Genomic DNA, 17,439 nt, shown 5'->3' with positions numbered 1-17,439 from the left:
GGACTCTGAGAATTATCTCAAAAGACAAAAGGCTGTAAAGTAAAACATTGCTAGCAGGCACTAACATGGGTATCATGACTCTTTTCAGGTAGTAGGTGTAACCTTGAAGAAAAAGTGGCACTGTCTTCAAAAAAGTGACCTGACCCTGGCTTTGGTGGGTTTTTCTGCAAGAAGTAAAAAGCACCGCATGTGAATTATCCATCCTTTCTAGCTGACCACTGCTTTGTTCTAGAGTTCAGCATGAAAGGACTAATTTCTGTTTTGTTTCTGTTTTTGTTTTAGTGAGATGGCATGTCCGTTGCTAATTCTAGCTATTATAGTTGCACATGTAAAAATAATCTATGTAGTTTATTGATTGGTAGCATTTCAAATAAACAATATATTGAAATTTTGATCTGAAATTTTTTGAGATGCTTATCAATTGACTTTTTTCTTAGTCCAAGAAAAGTCTGAATTATTAGTTTTTGTAGTATGACTTAGGTTTCTTCTTTTAACTATAGCAAGAATTTAAAAATAAGCATGCCACTTTGTTTATTATTATAGTACTAAAACTTCTTGGAGCATGAAAAGACTTCTTCACAAATAATTTTGCTCTTTTGAAAACATAAATAAACTGCAAAAGTACTTGTTATAAACTATCTTCAGTCTGCAAATGAGTGAAGCTTATAAAGATGTAATAAGTTATTAGCATATGTTTCAAGCAAATAATTTTATATTTGTAAAAATGTTAAACAGTTTAATAGTGCCATAATAAATCTTTCCCTAGAATTCAGAATCATATACATCTCTATTTTAGAAAGTTCACATTACTTCATTAAAGAAGAAACCTGCAATTCTTATGCACTCTTGTTAGGCAACGAACTATTAAATTTCCCTTTCTTCTTCCAGAAGTTAGTTATTCTAAGGATTTTTGGTCTAATAATCTCAGAACACATATAAAAATGATTACCAATACATCTGCTAAGTAAAATCTAGTATTTTGTTGTTGCATCTTGAAATACCATGTTATCATTCAGTAGGGCTAGTTTTCAAGTCAAAACACACAAAAGAGACAAACTTCCAGCAATGTAAACAAATTACACATTTTAAACTCTATTAACAGCACAAAAACTTGCTCTTTGTTCTCATTAAGTAAAAGCTATCGGCTACATTTTAGGAATTCAATGCTTAAGAAAACCATTTTGTTCCCAAGAGTGAACCTACTTTCTAAGTTCTTACCCAAGATGATACAGTTTTAGCCTTTTGCATTGCATAGAAATGAGCAAGATTTATTCAGCTCTGGCATTAGTAGTGCCCCTAGGTTTTAATTCCCTTTTCAGGCAACACATCCTCATAGGTCTAGTTTTGTCCTTTACCTATGATATCTCTGCTGGCTGTATTTATACTTTAAATAAATTTACAACACATATAGTGTTTTGTTCTATTAGTATAAACTTCCAGAAGGTTCTGCTCAAAGACCTGGGAAAATAAAAGTTTTTATTAGTTATTTAAAGATCATTTAATTTTTATATAGTATCAAATGTTTCTAATTGGGCTGGAAGGTAATGTTTTGGGGTGGGTTTTTTTGAGGGAAGGAGTGGGGTTTTTATGTGTTTGTTCTTGTCATGTGGTTTGAACTATGGACCTACGCACTGTCCCTGAGTTTTTGTGCTCAAAACTAGTGCTCTACCACTTGAGTTACAGTACCACTTCTGGCTTTTTGTGATTAACTGCAGATAAAAGTCTCCAGACTTTCCTGCTTTCCTGCCTGGGCTGGCTTTGAACTGTGATCCTCAGATCTCAGCCACCTGAGTAGCTAGAGTCACAGGCATGAGCCACTGGGCAGCTGTTTCTTTTTTAAAATCATATTTAAGTTCTAATAATCTGGTAAACTCAAATGACACAGCATACCCTTTTATCATTCAAAATTCTGCTTGTATAAAACATGCAAAAAATGAGAGAGATATAGAAGGATCAGTGCCTCAATTAGAATCATCTTTACTTCTGGATTTATAGAGTTCTTTAGTTAATAGACATTTCTAAAATTCGACTAAACTTTCCTGGCATCAAGAATCCATTGAAAATTACAGAAAAAATTAATCTTTTTCATCAAGGTCACACTACCTCCACAAAGGAAGCTGGGATGAATTATTGGTATGTCAAGTCATTAAAGAATTTTCAAGATTTTATGAGATTTTTAAAAATATTTTACTGCCAATTCTTTCAAAAATGACAGACTCTAGAGACCACCCAGCAGAAGCCTTGTGTGTGAGTCAGATCCTGATCCCAACTCTGTCCAAAAGACCTGTCATTCAAAATATCTAGGGATTGTATATTCATAAATGAACATCGTAGGCAGCTCATTATGGTAAAATCGATACTTTAAAAATGTTTGTGTCATGTTAATTGCCTTTAAATATACATATAAAAGATATGTTAAAATTAAATATGTTAGCCGTGAAGGTGAAAAAAGTAGCTAACTAAAAGTTCACAATCTTTTTTCAGATTTTGTGTGTTTTCTCCTCAGCCCAAAGCCTCAAGATTCCAATTGCAGCAGCCTGCCTCTTCATTTCTGTTGGATTGCTCTTTAAACATTAGAATATCTTGTAATAAATCATAAGTTCAAGATTTCTCCTGACACGAGTCATTGTTGATTTCACTGTTATAGGGCAAAGGCTCTAGGGCGGCAGATAAGGCTGTTGCCATGGTGATGAAGGAGATACCAAGGGAGGAGTCTGCTGAAGAAAAGCCCCTCCTTACTATGACATCACAGGTGGGCAGACCCATAGGGTTCCTGTAGGAAGCTGACATATGTTAATATATCAGACAATGTGATCATTAACTAGAGGAGAAAAACATTAACTCCTGAGCCAATTTTTTTTTCAAGACAGTTTCCATGAAGCAACTGCACAAATATAAATGAAAACCAAAATTGCTAACAAAGAAAAACAAGAAAATATATTTAGTTATTTATTTATGGATATTAATTTTCATTACACAGCTCTGGCTTTAAAAAAAAAAAAAAGAAAGAAAACGTACGTGCAAGTAAAACATATTGCTTCTTTAAAAGGAGTCTTGTTAACTTTGGGAAAGAAATAAGTTAATGGCACATTTGAATAACAATCAAAAAAACCAAATTCCTATGAACAAATACAGTTATATTGTATACATATGTCAGTTTACCAGTTGACTAAATTTTCTTGTATGTTAAATATATTTTTGTTGTGACTATGCATACTACATATTTGTCTATACATATTTATGTGGGTAACTAATTTACAGGAATGAGCCAGAAGTCCCTGAGTCCCCAAGCAGAAAATGACATTTGTGAGTCTTCTCATGCTTCATGACATTGACAACATAAACACCAAGTCTATTAAAAGCAGGAGGGCCCTTTTCAGCATTTATTCTAACAAGTATAGAAAAGTTTGCATTGTTATGCGAAGACACTGTGAGACTGTAGGTCCTGTATGTCTTCGGGGACTCTTGAAACACCCTGTAAGATCTACATAAATATGTATAATCAACTCATCACCACTCAGTGAAATTTAAATTCTTAAATGAAAAATATTTTACTTGCATTTATCTTATAATTTAGATTAGATTGTTATTTTAAACATTTCATTTTATTTTCATAATGCAATAGTAAACGCAGTGATTCAGTTCCGATTATATGCACATGTCTGGAATGAGAAAAGTGTCCACTTACAGTCCTCATGAAACACATTTATATCAGAAGCTAAATTATGGCAACTATTTTTAGCCTATCAGCAGATCTCATCTACAGCTGCTGCCAACATGTGTGGTTTTGCTTTAGTCTAAGTACTTTGTAAGTAACAAAAATGATAACATATAACCTCAAAATAGAATAATTTTTAAAAGATATATTAAAGATTCCCTGGACTTTGGGATACATTTTATGGAAGGTATTTTTTTTTTAACCATAATGAGGAGCTGCCTTTTCCTAGGGACATATAATAGTAATTGCAAAAAAGTTTACTCCATATTTATTAGGTTCTGAATTCTTTAATTTGTACAATACAGTATGTACAGTTTTACATTTATCTCCTTCCTATCAGAGGCAGATCTTTGTGGATTCTATGTCCAAAATATTCCTTCTCCAGCCCCTCAGGTAAAGTTCTTGGTTGACACCAGAGCCATACTCTTCTTATCCACTGATGTTGGCATAACTGCTACATCTATCAGGACTCTACAGGCTCCAATTCTTCCAATAAGTATTGGATGAGACCATGCATTACTTTGTACTTTTAAATAATCCTTTCTAAACATTCAGAATTACCAGCATAACCTAAACTTAGATGTAAAATCTAATGCAAAATGTCTGTTTTTTTATTTTTTAGGAAAGAAATTAATTTTTACTATACTCTTATATTCAGAACATTTGTGTATACCAAGTTCCTTCTTTAATCCCTGTCTATTGTTGCATTAACTGTGTATGCAATATTAGCTATAATTTCACTGCATGAAGATTATGTGATGCTTTTTTTGATGCCTCATAAACTTGGTGTATACTGGCCAGTTTATGAATCACCAAACAGAACTGATTCATAAAATTGAATGCACCTTTTGTGTTGATAATTTATCTGAATTAAGTGACAGTGGTGACATAATTATTTCTCAAATGTGGTTTTATGAGTTGATACACATTTTCTACTATACACAACTGGCTTCTTCCCTGCTATGCACCAGTGGCGTGCACAAGCCAAAAAGATGCAGAATGATCTGAAAAAGTGAGTACTTACCATGGCAACCACAGCATCTACTCCGTGTGCCATATCACATTCTTACTGTTATCCTGTGTGAATGTACCAGTGTCCTGACACATTTGTTTCAGTGTTTCCTGTAAAGCCTCTATGACATAGTACTATATACATACTACTGAATACATCAACTCATCTCCATCACTGATATGTCCATGCCAGCTGCATGGCATGGACTCCATAAACATCTGGAGCTAATTACTATTTTCCCAATAATGTTTCTGGGATAATCTTAATGGATAAAATACACAATAAACCTTATTGCCTTTACCTTATTTAGTAATGGTTCATTCAATAGACTGTAGTTGTAAAATAGTCCTTTATTCCAGCATTTTAATTATATGATTAATATGGTGTATTCCACAACTTTTGGAACAATTTAGGTAAATATACTTGTGATGCCATCTATAGTAGATTGGATGAAGTGAACAAGATAGAAATATTGGTCAGATGATCTAAATTTAGAATTTGTTGCTCCCCTGAGAGTTGTTCTTCTGGTTTAATGTATTAATTCATTCTGTATCAACAAACTAAACTAGATGTTGGTGATTTACACCATTAGTCCTAGCTATTCTGGAGACAGATATCCCAAGGCCAGCTGGGGTAAAAATTACAAGACCTCTCCTAGCCAATATATTAGGCATAGTGGCTCATATCTATCATTCCAGCTACCATGGGAAACATAAATAGGATCATCATGTTCTAGGCTGGCCTAGACAAAGCGAAGGGGCCTGGAGGTGGGGCACAAGAGGTAAAGATCTACCTAACAAACAAGGTCCAGATTTCTAATATCAGTGCTACTAGAAAAACAAAACAAGCTCAAGTTCATGCTGCCCTGATTGACATGTAACTAATCAAACAATATATAAACAAGCACGTAGGGACAAAAGTTTCAAAGAGAAGAAAAATACATAAATCCTCAAGTCTTTGAGGAAAAGTCCTCTCTAGACCTATACGTCTGAGGCATCTAAATACTTTGAGCTTCTCAAATCTTAGATGTGCTACTAGATCTAATCCGAAAACAATTGGCGAAAATAACTGTTTTAATAGTTTTTATGTTCATCTTATGTTGAAAGGAAATTTTAGGCATATTGGGTTAAATAAAAGGTATTTCTGAAGTTGTTTCTTTTTACTTTTAAAAAATGGCTACTTGAAAAGTTTGAATTACAAGACTCATCATATTTCTATTACATAGCACTGTTCTAAACTTATAATAGTATAAATAAGTGGGCTGGGAAGGTGGCTCAGTGGTAGAGCATTTGCCTTGCATGCCGGAGGCCCTGGGTTCAATTCTTCAGCACCACATAAGCAAAAAGAAAAAAGCCGGAAGTGGTGCTGTGGCTCAAGTGGTAGAGCCCTAGTCTTGAGCTGAAGAGCTGAGGGACAGCGCCCAGGCCCAGAGTTCAGACCCCACGACCGGACTCAAAAAAATAGTATAAATAAGTAAAATTTTAGAAGGAAAACCATGATACAACAAAAGGTTGTGTCATAGAAAAAGGCAATATCTTTACAACAATAAATGACACTAGAGCTGGGCACCGGTGGCTCATGCCTTTAAACCTAGCTACACAGGAGGCTGAGATATGAGGATTATGGTTCAAAGCCCATGAGAAAAGCAGAAAAGCCCATGAGACTCTTATCTCCAGTAAACCACTAGAAAATCGGAAGTGTCGCTGTGGCTCAAGCAGTAGAGCACTGGCCTTGAACTGAAGAGCACAGGGATAGCGCCCAAGCCCCATGACCCACCAAAAAAAAAAAAAAAAAAAAAAAAAAAGACACTAACAAGGATCTTTCTCTTTTTAAGAGCCCTGAGAAGTTTTCAATTTGACTCTATTTATTGGGTACTATCTTTTATAGCAAAGCACATGTCTCTGTCCCATGTCTCTTCTGGTTAAAGGACATTTTCTTTTTTTCCAGCACTAAGCTTTATCTGTCCCTACTATTTGTACCACAATACTGTTTTTGTGTATGTATCTAATAAATATTAAAAGAGTGATGTTGTTGACTGGAAGAACATTCTCAAGGCTATTAAAAACATGGCATTGTTTGGGTTTCAATTATCAACTTAAAATGATTATTTTAATTAAATTCTTCTAACTGCCTTAAAGTTAATGCTACCTAAACTTTATTTTATTTTAAGTCTAACTATCCTGTCTATAAAATATTGTGGGCAGTAGACTGATAATTAGATCCCATCAAAGGGTTAACATTGTCACTGGGTTATCCTTGACAAGATGATAAACTAGGACTTTCACCTAGGAACTAGATTAGGTAAGCCATTAGTAGTAATAACTCATAGAAGCTTAATTCTGTCAGATATTGGACCATAATAAAGCTCTAAAACTCTGAATGTTGAAAGAATACATGGTAATAATTTAATTACTTTGTCTTTATAATAGGTCGAATCATTTAACTTGGTTGTAATACTAGTGAATCTCTCAAAATATGGTCATTCTTTTCATAGACTCTACACAGTAGCTCAATTACAAACTACTGAAAACCTACTTAAGAAATGACATTCTTTAAATCAACAGTGTCACATAGTAAAGGAGTATTTCAGTGCACAAAGATAAGCTATTGAAAACATGTATGGCCAGTAGCTCACACCTGTAATTCTAGCTACATAAGACACTGAGATCTGAGGATCACGCTTCGAAGTCAGCCTGGGCAAAAAAATCCATGAGACCCTTACCTCCAATAAACTAGTCAGAAAAAGCCAGAAGTGGTACAGTGGCTCAAGTGGCAAAACATTAGCCTTAAGCACCAAGAGTCTCAGACACAGCACTCCAGCCTCTGAATTCAAGCCCAGGACTGACAAAGAAAAGAAAAAAAAGCATGTGTGCTTTGTTTATATTGAAACAAAACAGACATAAACTTTTTCTGTTATTTAAATGAAGTAAAAAAGACAACATATTAACCCAGTTTTTAAATAAACATCACAAATATTCAATTTTGGTCAACCATTTAAACTTGCTAACCTAAATATAATTGATTACTAATAATAATTACTACTAATAATTTAAATAATACTATTTTAATTATTAATAATTATTATTACCTCGCTATTCTTTAAATATTAAAATGTTTCAATATAAAACACAGTACTTTAAAACAAAAGTTGAAGATTATTCATCTACAGCACAAATTTATAAAATAATAAACAATATCTTTCCCTTTTTATATTGTGGAGTGTTTGTGCTTTGTTGCCAATTTTTGGTCTCTTACTTTTTAGTGAAACATCTGAGGACTTTAAACAAAAAGCTAAATCCAAATCACAAAACAAGCAGTATAATCATTCACTAGACTTTAAGTAACAGATTGTATTTAAATGTAAAATATTTCATCTTGATCGTCTCCTGTAGTTAGATGATATAATGATTTTAAATACTGAAACTCCATTTCAAAGTAAATGGAGACAGATGTATTTTAGGTAAAGTTTTAAGAAAGACAGTAATTCATTAGACATGGATAATATTGCATGCATTTGTGAAATGCCCAATACTAACTAGATCAACTGAACAGTGTAAGTAAGTCATAATTCACCTGAACTCATTTGACTGAATACTGGATTGCAAGGAAGGCATAAGGTATCCGTCGTCTTCTGAATCCTTACAGATAGGAAAGCTCAAATTCTCACCCATCTTCTTACTTCTACTGATGTTGCCCCGTGTTTCTGTCTGTTCAAACTCACCAGATTTGAATCTAATTTTAAATCAATGAAGGATGTAGGAAGACTATGTCTTAAAGTGTTGTTGGCCTCACATTCACATTGGTTCATGTTTTTCTTCAAGTATTGGATGCTGTGGGACAGGCTAAAGCCTTTATTTCTGTTTTTCTCATTAGGAATTCAATCTTAGTATTCTTGATTTCTAGCTAGAAGGTTTAGAATCATTGGTAGAAAGCCTTGCATTTAGAAACATTTCTCTGTACCACTAGATTTCTAAATATTTAAAAAGATGTGACACTGGGAAGATCAGACTTAAATATTGGTTATAACCCATGAGGAAGTTGCTAGACATTTCTGAGGACCATTGACCTTCTGCAGATTTCTTAAACACATTGTGAAATTGAGGATACCCATGCAATCATTCTTTTAAACAGTTCACCATTCAATTAGACTGCAAAAAACCAATGAGCATTTATTAACTTACTATGGTGGTATGTAAAAATTAATTAGATGAGATCTCTGTCCTCAAGGAGATCATAGTCTAATGGGGAGGAAAAGAGATAAAACTAATGTATAATACTCAATACTATATCTTAAATACTTAGGAAAACATAGGTATACTTTAAAGAAGCATTCCCAGCCTGGCACAGAAGAATATTAAAATAATTAGGCCATTGAAGTAAGGTACTAAAAGAGAAATCAGAACCTGTCACCATTAAAAGGAGTATTTTTGTGATTGTGCTGGGACTGAACCCAGAAAAAAAAAGCATATGCTTTACCACTAAGCTATACTACCAGCCCTGAGCACCTCTTTAAAATGATCCAGAGACTGAGAGACAGCCACAGCAGAAAAAGAAATGCAGCTTTTTATGTAAATAAGCTAAGCCCAGAACCTTCTCAACTACTGAAGTGGAATTATTTTAAACGCAGGTATGATGATCTGATTAGACCAAAATTGTACCCATTACAACTCAGCTACTCAAAAAAGAAACTTTTGACTTGACTTTTCTTTTTTTTTTGGGGGGGGGGTCCGGTCGTGGGGACTGAACTCTGGGCCTGGGTGCTGTCCCTCAGCTCTTCAGCTCAAGGCTAATGCTCTACCACTTGAGCCACAGCGCCACTTCCGGCTTTTTTCTTTTTGCTTATGTGGTGCTGAGGAATTGAACCCAGGGCCTCAGGCATGCAAGGCAAGCACTCTACCACTGAGCCCACATTCCCAGCCCCTTGACTTTTCTTTTTATAACATCAATATACTTTGTACCAGAAAGAAAGACTTCAGGCTTTGATGAAGATATGGAAGTTAAACCAAGAGATACTGTGAAGATAAATAAAGTGGGAAATGAGGAAATTTTTATAAAGTATTATCAAATAAAACTAAGTAAGGAAAAATACTACTTGAAAGTGAAGTTAAGTTTAGACTTAGCAGATTCAGTTTAGTTTTAAATTTTCCTTTGTGACTGAAAAGACATTTATTCTTAAGTTGCAAAAGGACAAACTATAAACTTGTTTAAAAGTGAAGGGAGAGAGCATGAGAAAAGCGATTTCTGTCTGTATAAGTAAAAATAAACTGGTACTTCTGTGGGTAAAACAACTCTAAATCCATGCAACTGAAGACACAATTTATTTGAACCACTAGAGAAAGATATTTTTATGCCTTCCACTTCTGCAAAGTCACTATCTCATTTGGCAGCCAATTATTAAACCCTTTTTGCATGTTGATATCTTATTTGAAGTTGTGAAGAACAGAAATATGAGTAAGACATAGTAGTCTCTGATCTCAGAACTTCTAAGGAAAGATTTACTTTCACAGAATCACTTGCTTCACCTTCCATAACTTATCAAAGCCTGATATCTTTCTATTCAGTTTCAATTACCTTTCCAGGAGATCCACCCTCTGGTTTATTTTCTTAACCTGAAAACCTGAGTCCTTTGCTACTTCAAGACATTGCCCAACATCAGCTTAAAAACTGATTCTGATAGTGATTTGTTAACTCCCTCTTTGATTTATAATTGTGGGAAAAAGCCAGCAGAGCGCTTTAGCATAAAAGGTGGATGGACCATCATATGCTTCCATCAGGCCAGGTGTGTGCTGCGATGAGAAGTAAGATTACAGGAATGGCAGAGGCCCACACTCTAATAGATAAAGGTCTAAGAAAAGAGAAAAGCTCAGGACTCCCCAGGGCCTCTCTAAATACACTCTCCTTTGGTTTCCTTGCTTCAGTGCTGAGTAAATCTGCTTGAAGTGTTTTCTCCCGAAAATACATAACTATATCTGAAATTCGAGATAGTAAAAAAAGTACCCTATTACCATTGTTAAAGAGTTTACTACAAGGACAGTCCTCTCATTGAACTGTACCCTTTCTTTGCTTTTCCGGTAAGATGCTGATGCACATAAGAGCCTTACCTTCCAGAATTCTATCAAATTTAAAGTATAAAATTTTCAACATTAAGGACTAACTATGACTACAAAAACCAAGCACCCTACTGTTCTAAAATTATAGGCAACTTAAGCATTCTCTACCTACAGATGCAGAGTTCATATTTAGAGATAAATTCTTAGCCTTTTAAAAAATTCAAAGTAAGAATATAAAGGAATTTCATGGAATAAAATGCATACTTGCATAAAAGTTTAACAGATTGAATGTCCTTAAACTGAAAATCTGAAATGCTCTAAAAGTCTAAAATTTCTTGAGCACCCATGTGTTGCCCAAAGTGGAAAATTCCATGCCTGGTACATGAAATGGGCCACAGCTAAAACAGAGCACACCAAAAATATTGACTAAAACTTCCTGTGTATGTAGATGTATATGAACTCAGTATGGTGGCAAATGTTTATAATCCAAACTATTCAGGAGGCAGACACAGGAGAATTACAGTTTGAGGGCAAGCATGGCAAAAGTTAGTGAAATTTTATTATTTCATAAACAACCCTATTGTGATGCTACCTACCCTGGTCTGCACTACTCAGAAAGAAGAGGTAGGAAGAATTTCATTCAAGGCCAGCCCAGGAAAAGTTAATGCAAAATTCTGATAAACAAGTGAAAAGTAAAAGGACTGGGGCATTGCTCAGGCAGTAAAGCACTTGGCTAGAAAGTGTGAGACTGTGATGCTGCAAAAATAAATAAATAAGTACATACATACATATGTACATACATACCCATGTGGGTCCTGGCCCAAAGATAGCTCATTATGTATTTACAAATATTCCAAAGTATAGTACTTTTCTGTCCCCAAGCATTTTGAAGAAGAGATCATTTTTTAAAATGATCACTAAGTGGAGAAGATTCAGTTATCTTTAGTTGTATGCTAATGAAAGTACACTTTTCTTAGAGATACAGTGCTTCTGATAGTTATGACACATATTCAGACTTTGTGCATGTTGCTCGTGTGTGTGTGTGTGTGTGTGTGTGTGTGTGTGTGTGTGTGTGTGTGTGTGTGTGTGTGTGTGTGTGTGTGTGTGTGTGTGTGTGTGTGTGTGTTGGTTCTGGAACTTGAACTCAGGGTCTGGGCACTGTCCCTGAGCTTTTTTCTCAGGTCTAACACTCTACCACTTGAGCCATACCTCCACTTCTTGCTTGTTGGTGATTAAATGGAGATAAAGTCTCAGGAACTTCCTGTCCTGGCTGACTTCAAATCATGATCCTCAGATCTCAGCCTCCTGAGTGAGCTAGGATTATAGACATGAGCCACCAGCACCAGTAATTTTTAAAGTCAAAATTTAAAGTCACCAAGTTTTTGGCTAGAAGTATGGCGCAATGATAGAGTACCTTGCCTAGTAAACATGAGGCCTTGAGTGCAAATCCCAGTACCACCCTCCCACCAAACAAAAACAAAAATAAAAACAAAAACAACTTAGAGTTCAGTCTTATATATTTTATCCTATAAGACAATAACTATAATTCACTGTTTAGTAACTATAAGCTTGTTAAAATAATTCATACAGATAAAGTGTCGTGTCATATCTGATGTCGGCTTCATCTCTCCTGAATGATTATAATAGCAGAATTCAGATTTCAGTTTCAGTATGAAGTCAGGGGCACATTTGCTATGATATACACTAGAAGGATTCATTATATTAAGCACTTAAAGGAGCAAGTTTGACCTCCCATGCATATTAATATGTGGCTCCCTTGGAAATAGTTTATACATAAACTCTATCCATGAGGTACAAATTTATGGATACTACTCACAATTTCAGAAGAGTTCACAGAACCACTGATGCTTTTTAGTCATTTCTTCCTATTGTAATATATTCTGCAGCAGTACTGTCAAGTACATTTAGATACAAAAATTGACTTTTATGTCATCAACTATTGTAAATAACTCCTAAACTTAAGTAGATCATGGCATTTACAAAAAAATAAGTTTATTTCATCCATAAACATTGGAAAGTTGCAGTTTCTCAACACTTAAAAATAGTTTAATGTACGTCAATCCTGTAATCTCAAGAACATTGAAGTTCAGAGACCAAAATGTAAAGGAACGCAAGAGTTTCACTCATAGATTAACCTTTCAGAAAGGTTAAAACCAGTAGACTTTTGATAATCTGATTCCTGGTGAAATTTGTGAGTCTTTATATTGGTAGCGCTAAAACTAACAATAATTGCAGATATCTCTAGCATTGTAACTTGTACACTAGTAGAAAGGCATTTTCCTTGCCATCCTTCAATAATCCTCAATAATTTCTACAAGTTAAATATGAATAAAAATCATGCTTTCAACTGTTTACACTGGTCCTGAGATTCAGGGCTTGGCCACTGTCCCTTAGCTTTGTTGCCCAAGGCAGGCACTCTCCCATTTGAGCCACAACTCTGCTTCTGACCTTTTTTTCTTTTTTGGTGGTTGATTAGAGATAAGAGACAGACTTTCCTGTCTAGGCTGGCTTCAAACCATGATCCTCTGATCTCAGCCTCTTGAGTAGCTAGGATTATAGGAATGAGCTACCAGCACACTGAAAAAATTCCAAGCTTTCAAAAAATCTTGAGCTTTAGTGGAAATTCAAGACATAACCATGTTAGATGATAATGTGATTACATTCAAGTACCAAAAAGGTCTCTTGGCTTCAACCTCCAAATGACCATTAAGTACTTCCATGTTACCCTTTCAGAAGTAGCCGAATTACATTTCCCTCCCATATTTACTATTGTTTATGCCTCTTGTATCTTCCTTCAGCTCTGAGCTATGAAACTACAGACTCTATGCCAAAAATAAACAATGAACTGTGAGGACAGGCAGATAAAATACTTTGATTTGTTCCTACACCAAAACATTTGGTTCCTTATTCTCATACCTTGAAATACAAACTTACATGTAAGCTCTAAAAGACTCCAAGGCACATTATTTATTACAAATAGAAAACTAAAAGGCCAGACCCCTCCTGTAAAACTAAGACAGAGCTAATTATTTGTAGAACATAACTGTGTTTCCTTACTTAACTGCAGAAAACCTAGATACACAGAGGTATGGAATAACTGAAGGTGAATCATTAACTGTCACTGCCAGTTAGGGACCCAAAGCAATCTAAAGGATTACTAGAGTTACAGAACAAATCAATGGAAAAATACAATTAAATTTACAGGAGTCTATTTTACATATACATTTTCACAAACTTATTTACTAGATCCTCTAGTCAGTTAATATAGCAGCATTTTCCCCTCAAATAAGATTTGCTATGCATTGCAAATGCACTGGAAGGAAATGTAGGGGATATGTTTAGGTCATTAACTTCTGAAGAAAGGGAAGATAGAAGAGTATTAATTCATATGTTTATAATTCTCACCTCATAGACATGACTAACAACTCCTGGCCAGAGCCTCCAGTCACCTCTAAGTCTCAAGTTCTGTTTCCATATCATAGTGGGAGATTTATGTCTAAATGAGGAGTGGGATTGTCCTGTAACAACTGTGCTTCAATAGGTGTCATTTTCCACATGTTGAAATTAGAGGATAATTCTAAAACTACTCTGAGAGGAAGAAAAAGGCTTAAGCTATTAAGTCTCGTTTGCTGCATCCAAAACTTTGATAGTGATGCTAAAAGGCTAATTCCCCACCTCTTGGTAGTAATATTTTTCTTTCTTTCCCTCCTTATTATTTATTTATGTATTTATTTATTTTAGGTAGGCTTGCTATTCCCATTTTGTTGCAAGGCTGCATTTTAATTCTTCTGATTCTGCAGTTGAACACCTGCAGTTGAACACCTTTGACACCTGTGTTCATTTGTTCTCAGCTGGTGAATGAGCAACAAGAAAGCAGACCCCTCCTGAGTCCTTCCATCGATGACTTTCTCTGTGAAACCAAATCGGAAGCTATTGCAAGGCCAGTAACATCCAATACAGCTGGTAATTCTTTTATTTTAACTATGCCTCAAGTAGAGTTGATCTGAACCATAATATAATGTGCATCTTTTTTTACAACCATTTTAGGTGAGGAATAATACTTGTAACTAAATGAAACTTTAGAGCATATACTCTTTAGAATAAATTAGATATAGCCTATGATTATTTAAAAAGAAATTACAATGTATTTTACTCTATTAATTTTGCTAGAACTTAAGAGTTCCACTGTTGCCAGTTAATTTTCTATGCCTTTATCTTGATATCTTGTCATTTTTATTTGCATCACACTGAAACAAAGCATCTATTTCAGAGTAAGGATTTTCAAGTTTTGGTTGATGGCCTAATCAATTATTTTTCAAAATATGTGGTGAAACAAAAGTTCGGTACAATAAAAATGTAGATTTTTAAAAACAATTAAAATGTCCTGCAGCCACTGGGTAGTAAAGACTCAAGTCTATTTTCCCCATGTTGACATGTTATTTCTTCCTCTTAAAAATTCCCTGATCAGTGCCAAAGTGACTTAAGCTTTCTTAAGCAGGGAGCCTTCAGTTGCTTGGCACTAGCACATATAGGGTTCAAACATGTCTCAGAATTCCATTGGCACAATACATACTTCTCCAGCAGTTAGCCTTTCTGAATCAGTCTCATTTGGTCAACATTCATAGAATATCCTAGACATATTCTAATTATTACAAATGAGAGAAATCATGGTGCTTATGTTTCTTTGGGTCTGGCTTACTTCACTTAATTTTTTCCAGGTCTTTCCATTTCCTTATGTGAATCACAGAAATGCTGGAACAAAGGGTGAAGTAATTCAACTGTGATATCACTAGACACTATATAGGAAATGAACTTAGGATAACTAAGCTTATCAAATAAGGATATTTTTCTTTTGTTTTTCTATTAACATCCAAATTTTCCTTTACTTCATCTATAATCCAGGGAGGCACCTAATTCTCTGGCTTTCTTAAATTGCATCCTTAGATTTAACACAGCTAAAATAATTGTGAAACTGTTTGATTTTTAAAAAGTAAATAAGTATACACTTATTCATAAATCAAATGATCTGACTGTTATGAAATAACTAATATTTTAAAGTGATTATACAAATTTGAGGCCAGTGTGGAATACCTAGTAAGTCCTTGTCTACAAAAAAAAAGAAAAAAAATGATTATTTGAGTCATACTATAACTTTTGTAACAATAATTTGTTCTTTGATCTCCTAATAAATCTAATATACATTAAAGCACAAGTCAGACTCTGCTAAAGATCAAGGAGAAAAACAGGTTTCTTAGTTTGTATTCATCACACTACATAATCAAAAGGCATTTATCCATTAACTCAAGCTATTGGGTGAATAAGTTTTAGAACAAACATTTTTGGGTTAAAAAAAATCTTACTCCTCCTTCACTTAGGTTTTATATACTTACATAAAAGACTTTCATTATAAGAAAAGAACTATACATAACAAAGTTTCCAGCCCTGCTACAGCTATTTACTAAAATATCTTTATTGTAAAAATAAGCATATTTACAAAATACATTTTTATGAAGCTTCAGTGTTCACAAACTCAAATCACATATCTTTTGAGAGCTTAGAAATTTGAGTAGGAGTTGTAATTACATATTCCAGCAAAGAGGAAAAAGTTGATTGAATTAATTTATCCCTTTGATATAACTATATTTGAAAGTGTCTGATACTGCCATTTAATTCATGACCTATTACGACATAGTAGTACAAATAACATTGAATGTACTACAAAATGTCTAAAGGAAGCTTCTTACAAGGTACTATTTCATTCTTTTGAAGGGGCCTCCCTTCCCAGGACCCAATTAATGTAGTAATTAATATTTATTCACAGTGCCACTTGCCAGCTTTCCAATACACTATGCTATGTTCTCCAACCAAGTATACCTGAAGAAGTTGAAAACAAACACTTTAATCATCGATTTTTAGGAAATTTCAGCCAATGGAATTAAGGTTTACAAAGAAGGCTTCTGGGGTTATTAATTATTTAAATCATGCCTCAAACTCTTCAAATGGCCAGATAACCAGTATCTTAAAAATAAAAATAAATAAATAAATACACTTTATCAGTAAACTCTGCACCCTGCCCCCAGACATGGATGAAGGCTAGAGAAGAGGGGTTAATTATGCATGCTTGGAGACACTCATCTATATTTGAGTCTTTGAGTCCTCCTAGACTCAATAACAGATGTGTTAGTTTCCCATCACTTCTGAAAAAAAATCACCACAAACTTATTGCCTAAAACAATGCAGTTTTATTACTTTAAAGTTGTGGAAGTTGGAAGTGCTCCTATCAAGATTCATCAGTCTACTTTCCTTCAGGAGCTCTAGGACAGAATTTGTTTTCTTACTTTTTCCAGCTTCTTGGGGACACCTATCATTGTTGATTTTTGGATCTTTCCTCAGTCTTCAAAATAACCGGTATAAAATCAATTAAAAAAATAAAATAAAATCTCCAAAGCTGGGGGCTGGGAAGGTGGCTCAGTGGTAGAGCACTTGCCTTGCATGCTTGAGGCCCTGGGTTCGATTCCTCAGCATCACATACGCAGAAAAAAAAGCCGGAAGTGGTGCTGTGGCTCAAGTGGTAGAGTACTAGCCTTGAGCTGAAGAGCTGAGGGACAGCACCCAGGCCCAGAGTTCAGACCCCACGA

The 17,439-nt window shown here is 34.7% G+C and overlaps 1 protein-coding gene across 15 annotated transcripts in view; it reads left to right on the top strand.

The window, feature by feature from the left end:
* Positions 1–17,439, top strand: part of Pex5l (peroxisomal biogenesis factor 5 like) — a 249,369-nt gene that overhangs the window by 147,094 nt on the left and 84,836 nt on the right. For 6 of the 15 annotated variants that reach the window (XM_070025855.1, XM_070025852.1, XM_070025859.1 and 3 more), the window contains 2 exons: positions 2,648–2,752; positions 14,653–14,764. In XM_070025855.1, the coding sequence (XP_069881956.1) occupies positions 2,648–2,752; positions 14,653–14,764 (217 nt within the window). Of the gene's footprint in view, positions 1–88; positions 155–2,647; positions 2,753–14,652; positions 14,765–17,439 lie in introns of all 15 variants that reach the window. The other 9 variants (XM_070025860.1, XM_070025856.1, XM_070025857.1 and 6 more) reach the window with 2 other exon arrangements.

The sequence above is a fragment of the Dipodomys merriami genome, unplaced genomic scaffold, assembly GCF_024711535.1.
Source record: "Dipodomys merriami isolate MVZ:Mamm:240054 unplaced genomic scaffold, mDipMer1.0.p SCAF_173, whole genome shotgun sequence".
Lineage (NCBI taxonomy): Eukaryota > Metazoa > Chordata > Mammalia > Rodentia > Heteromyidae > Dipodomys > Dipodomys merriami.
Note: the sequence above shows the minus strand (reverse complement) of the source record. Positions and strands in the feature narration are given on the sequence as shown.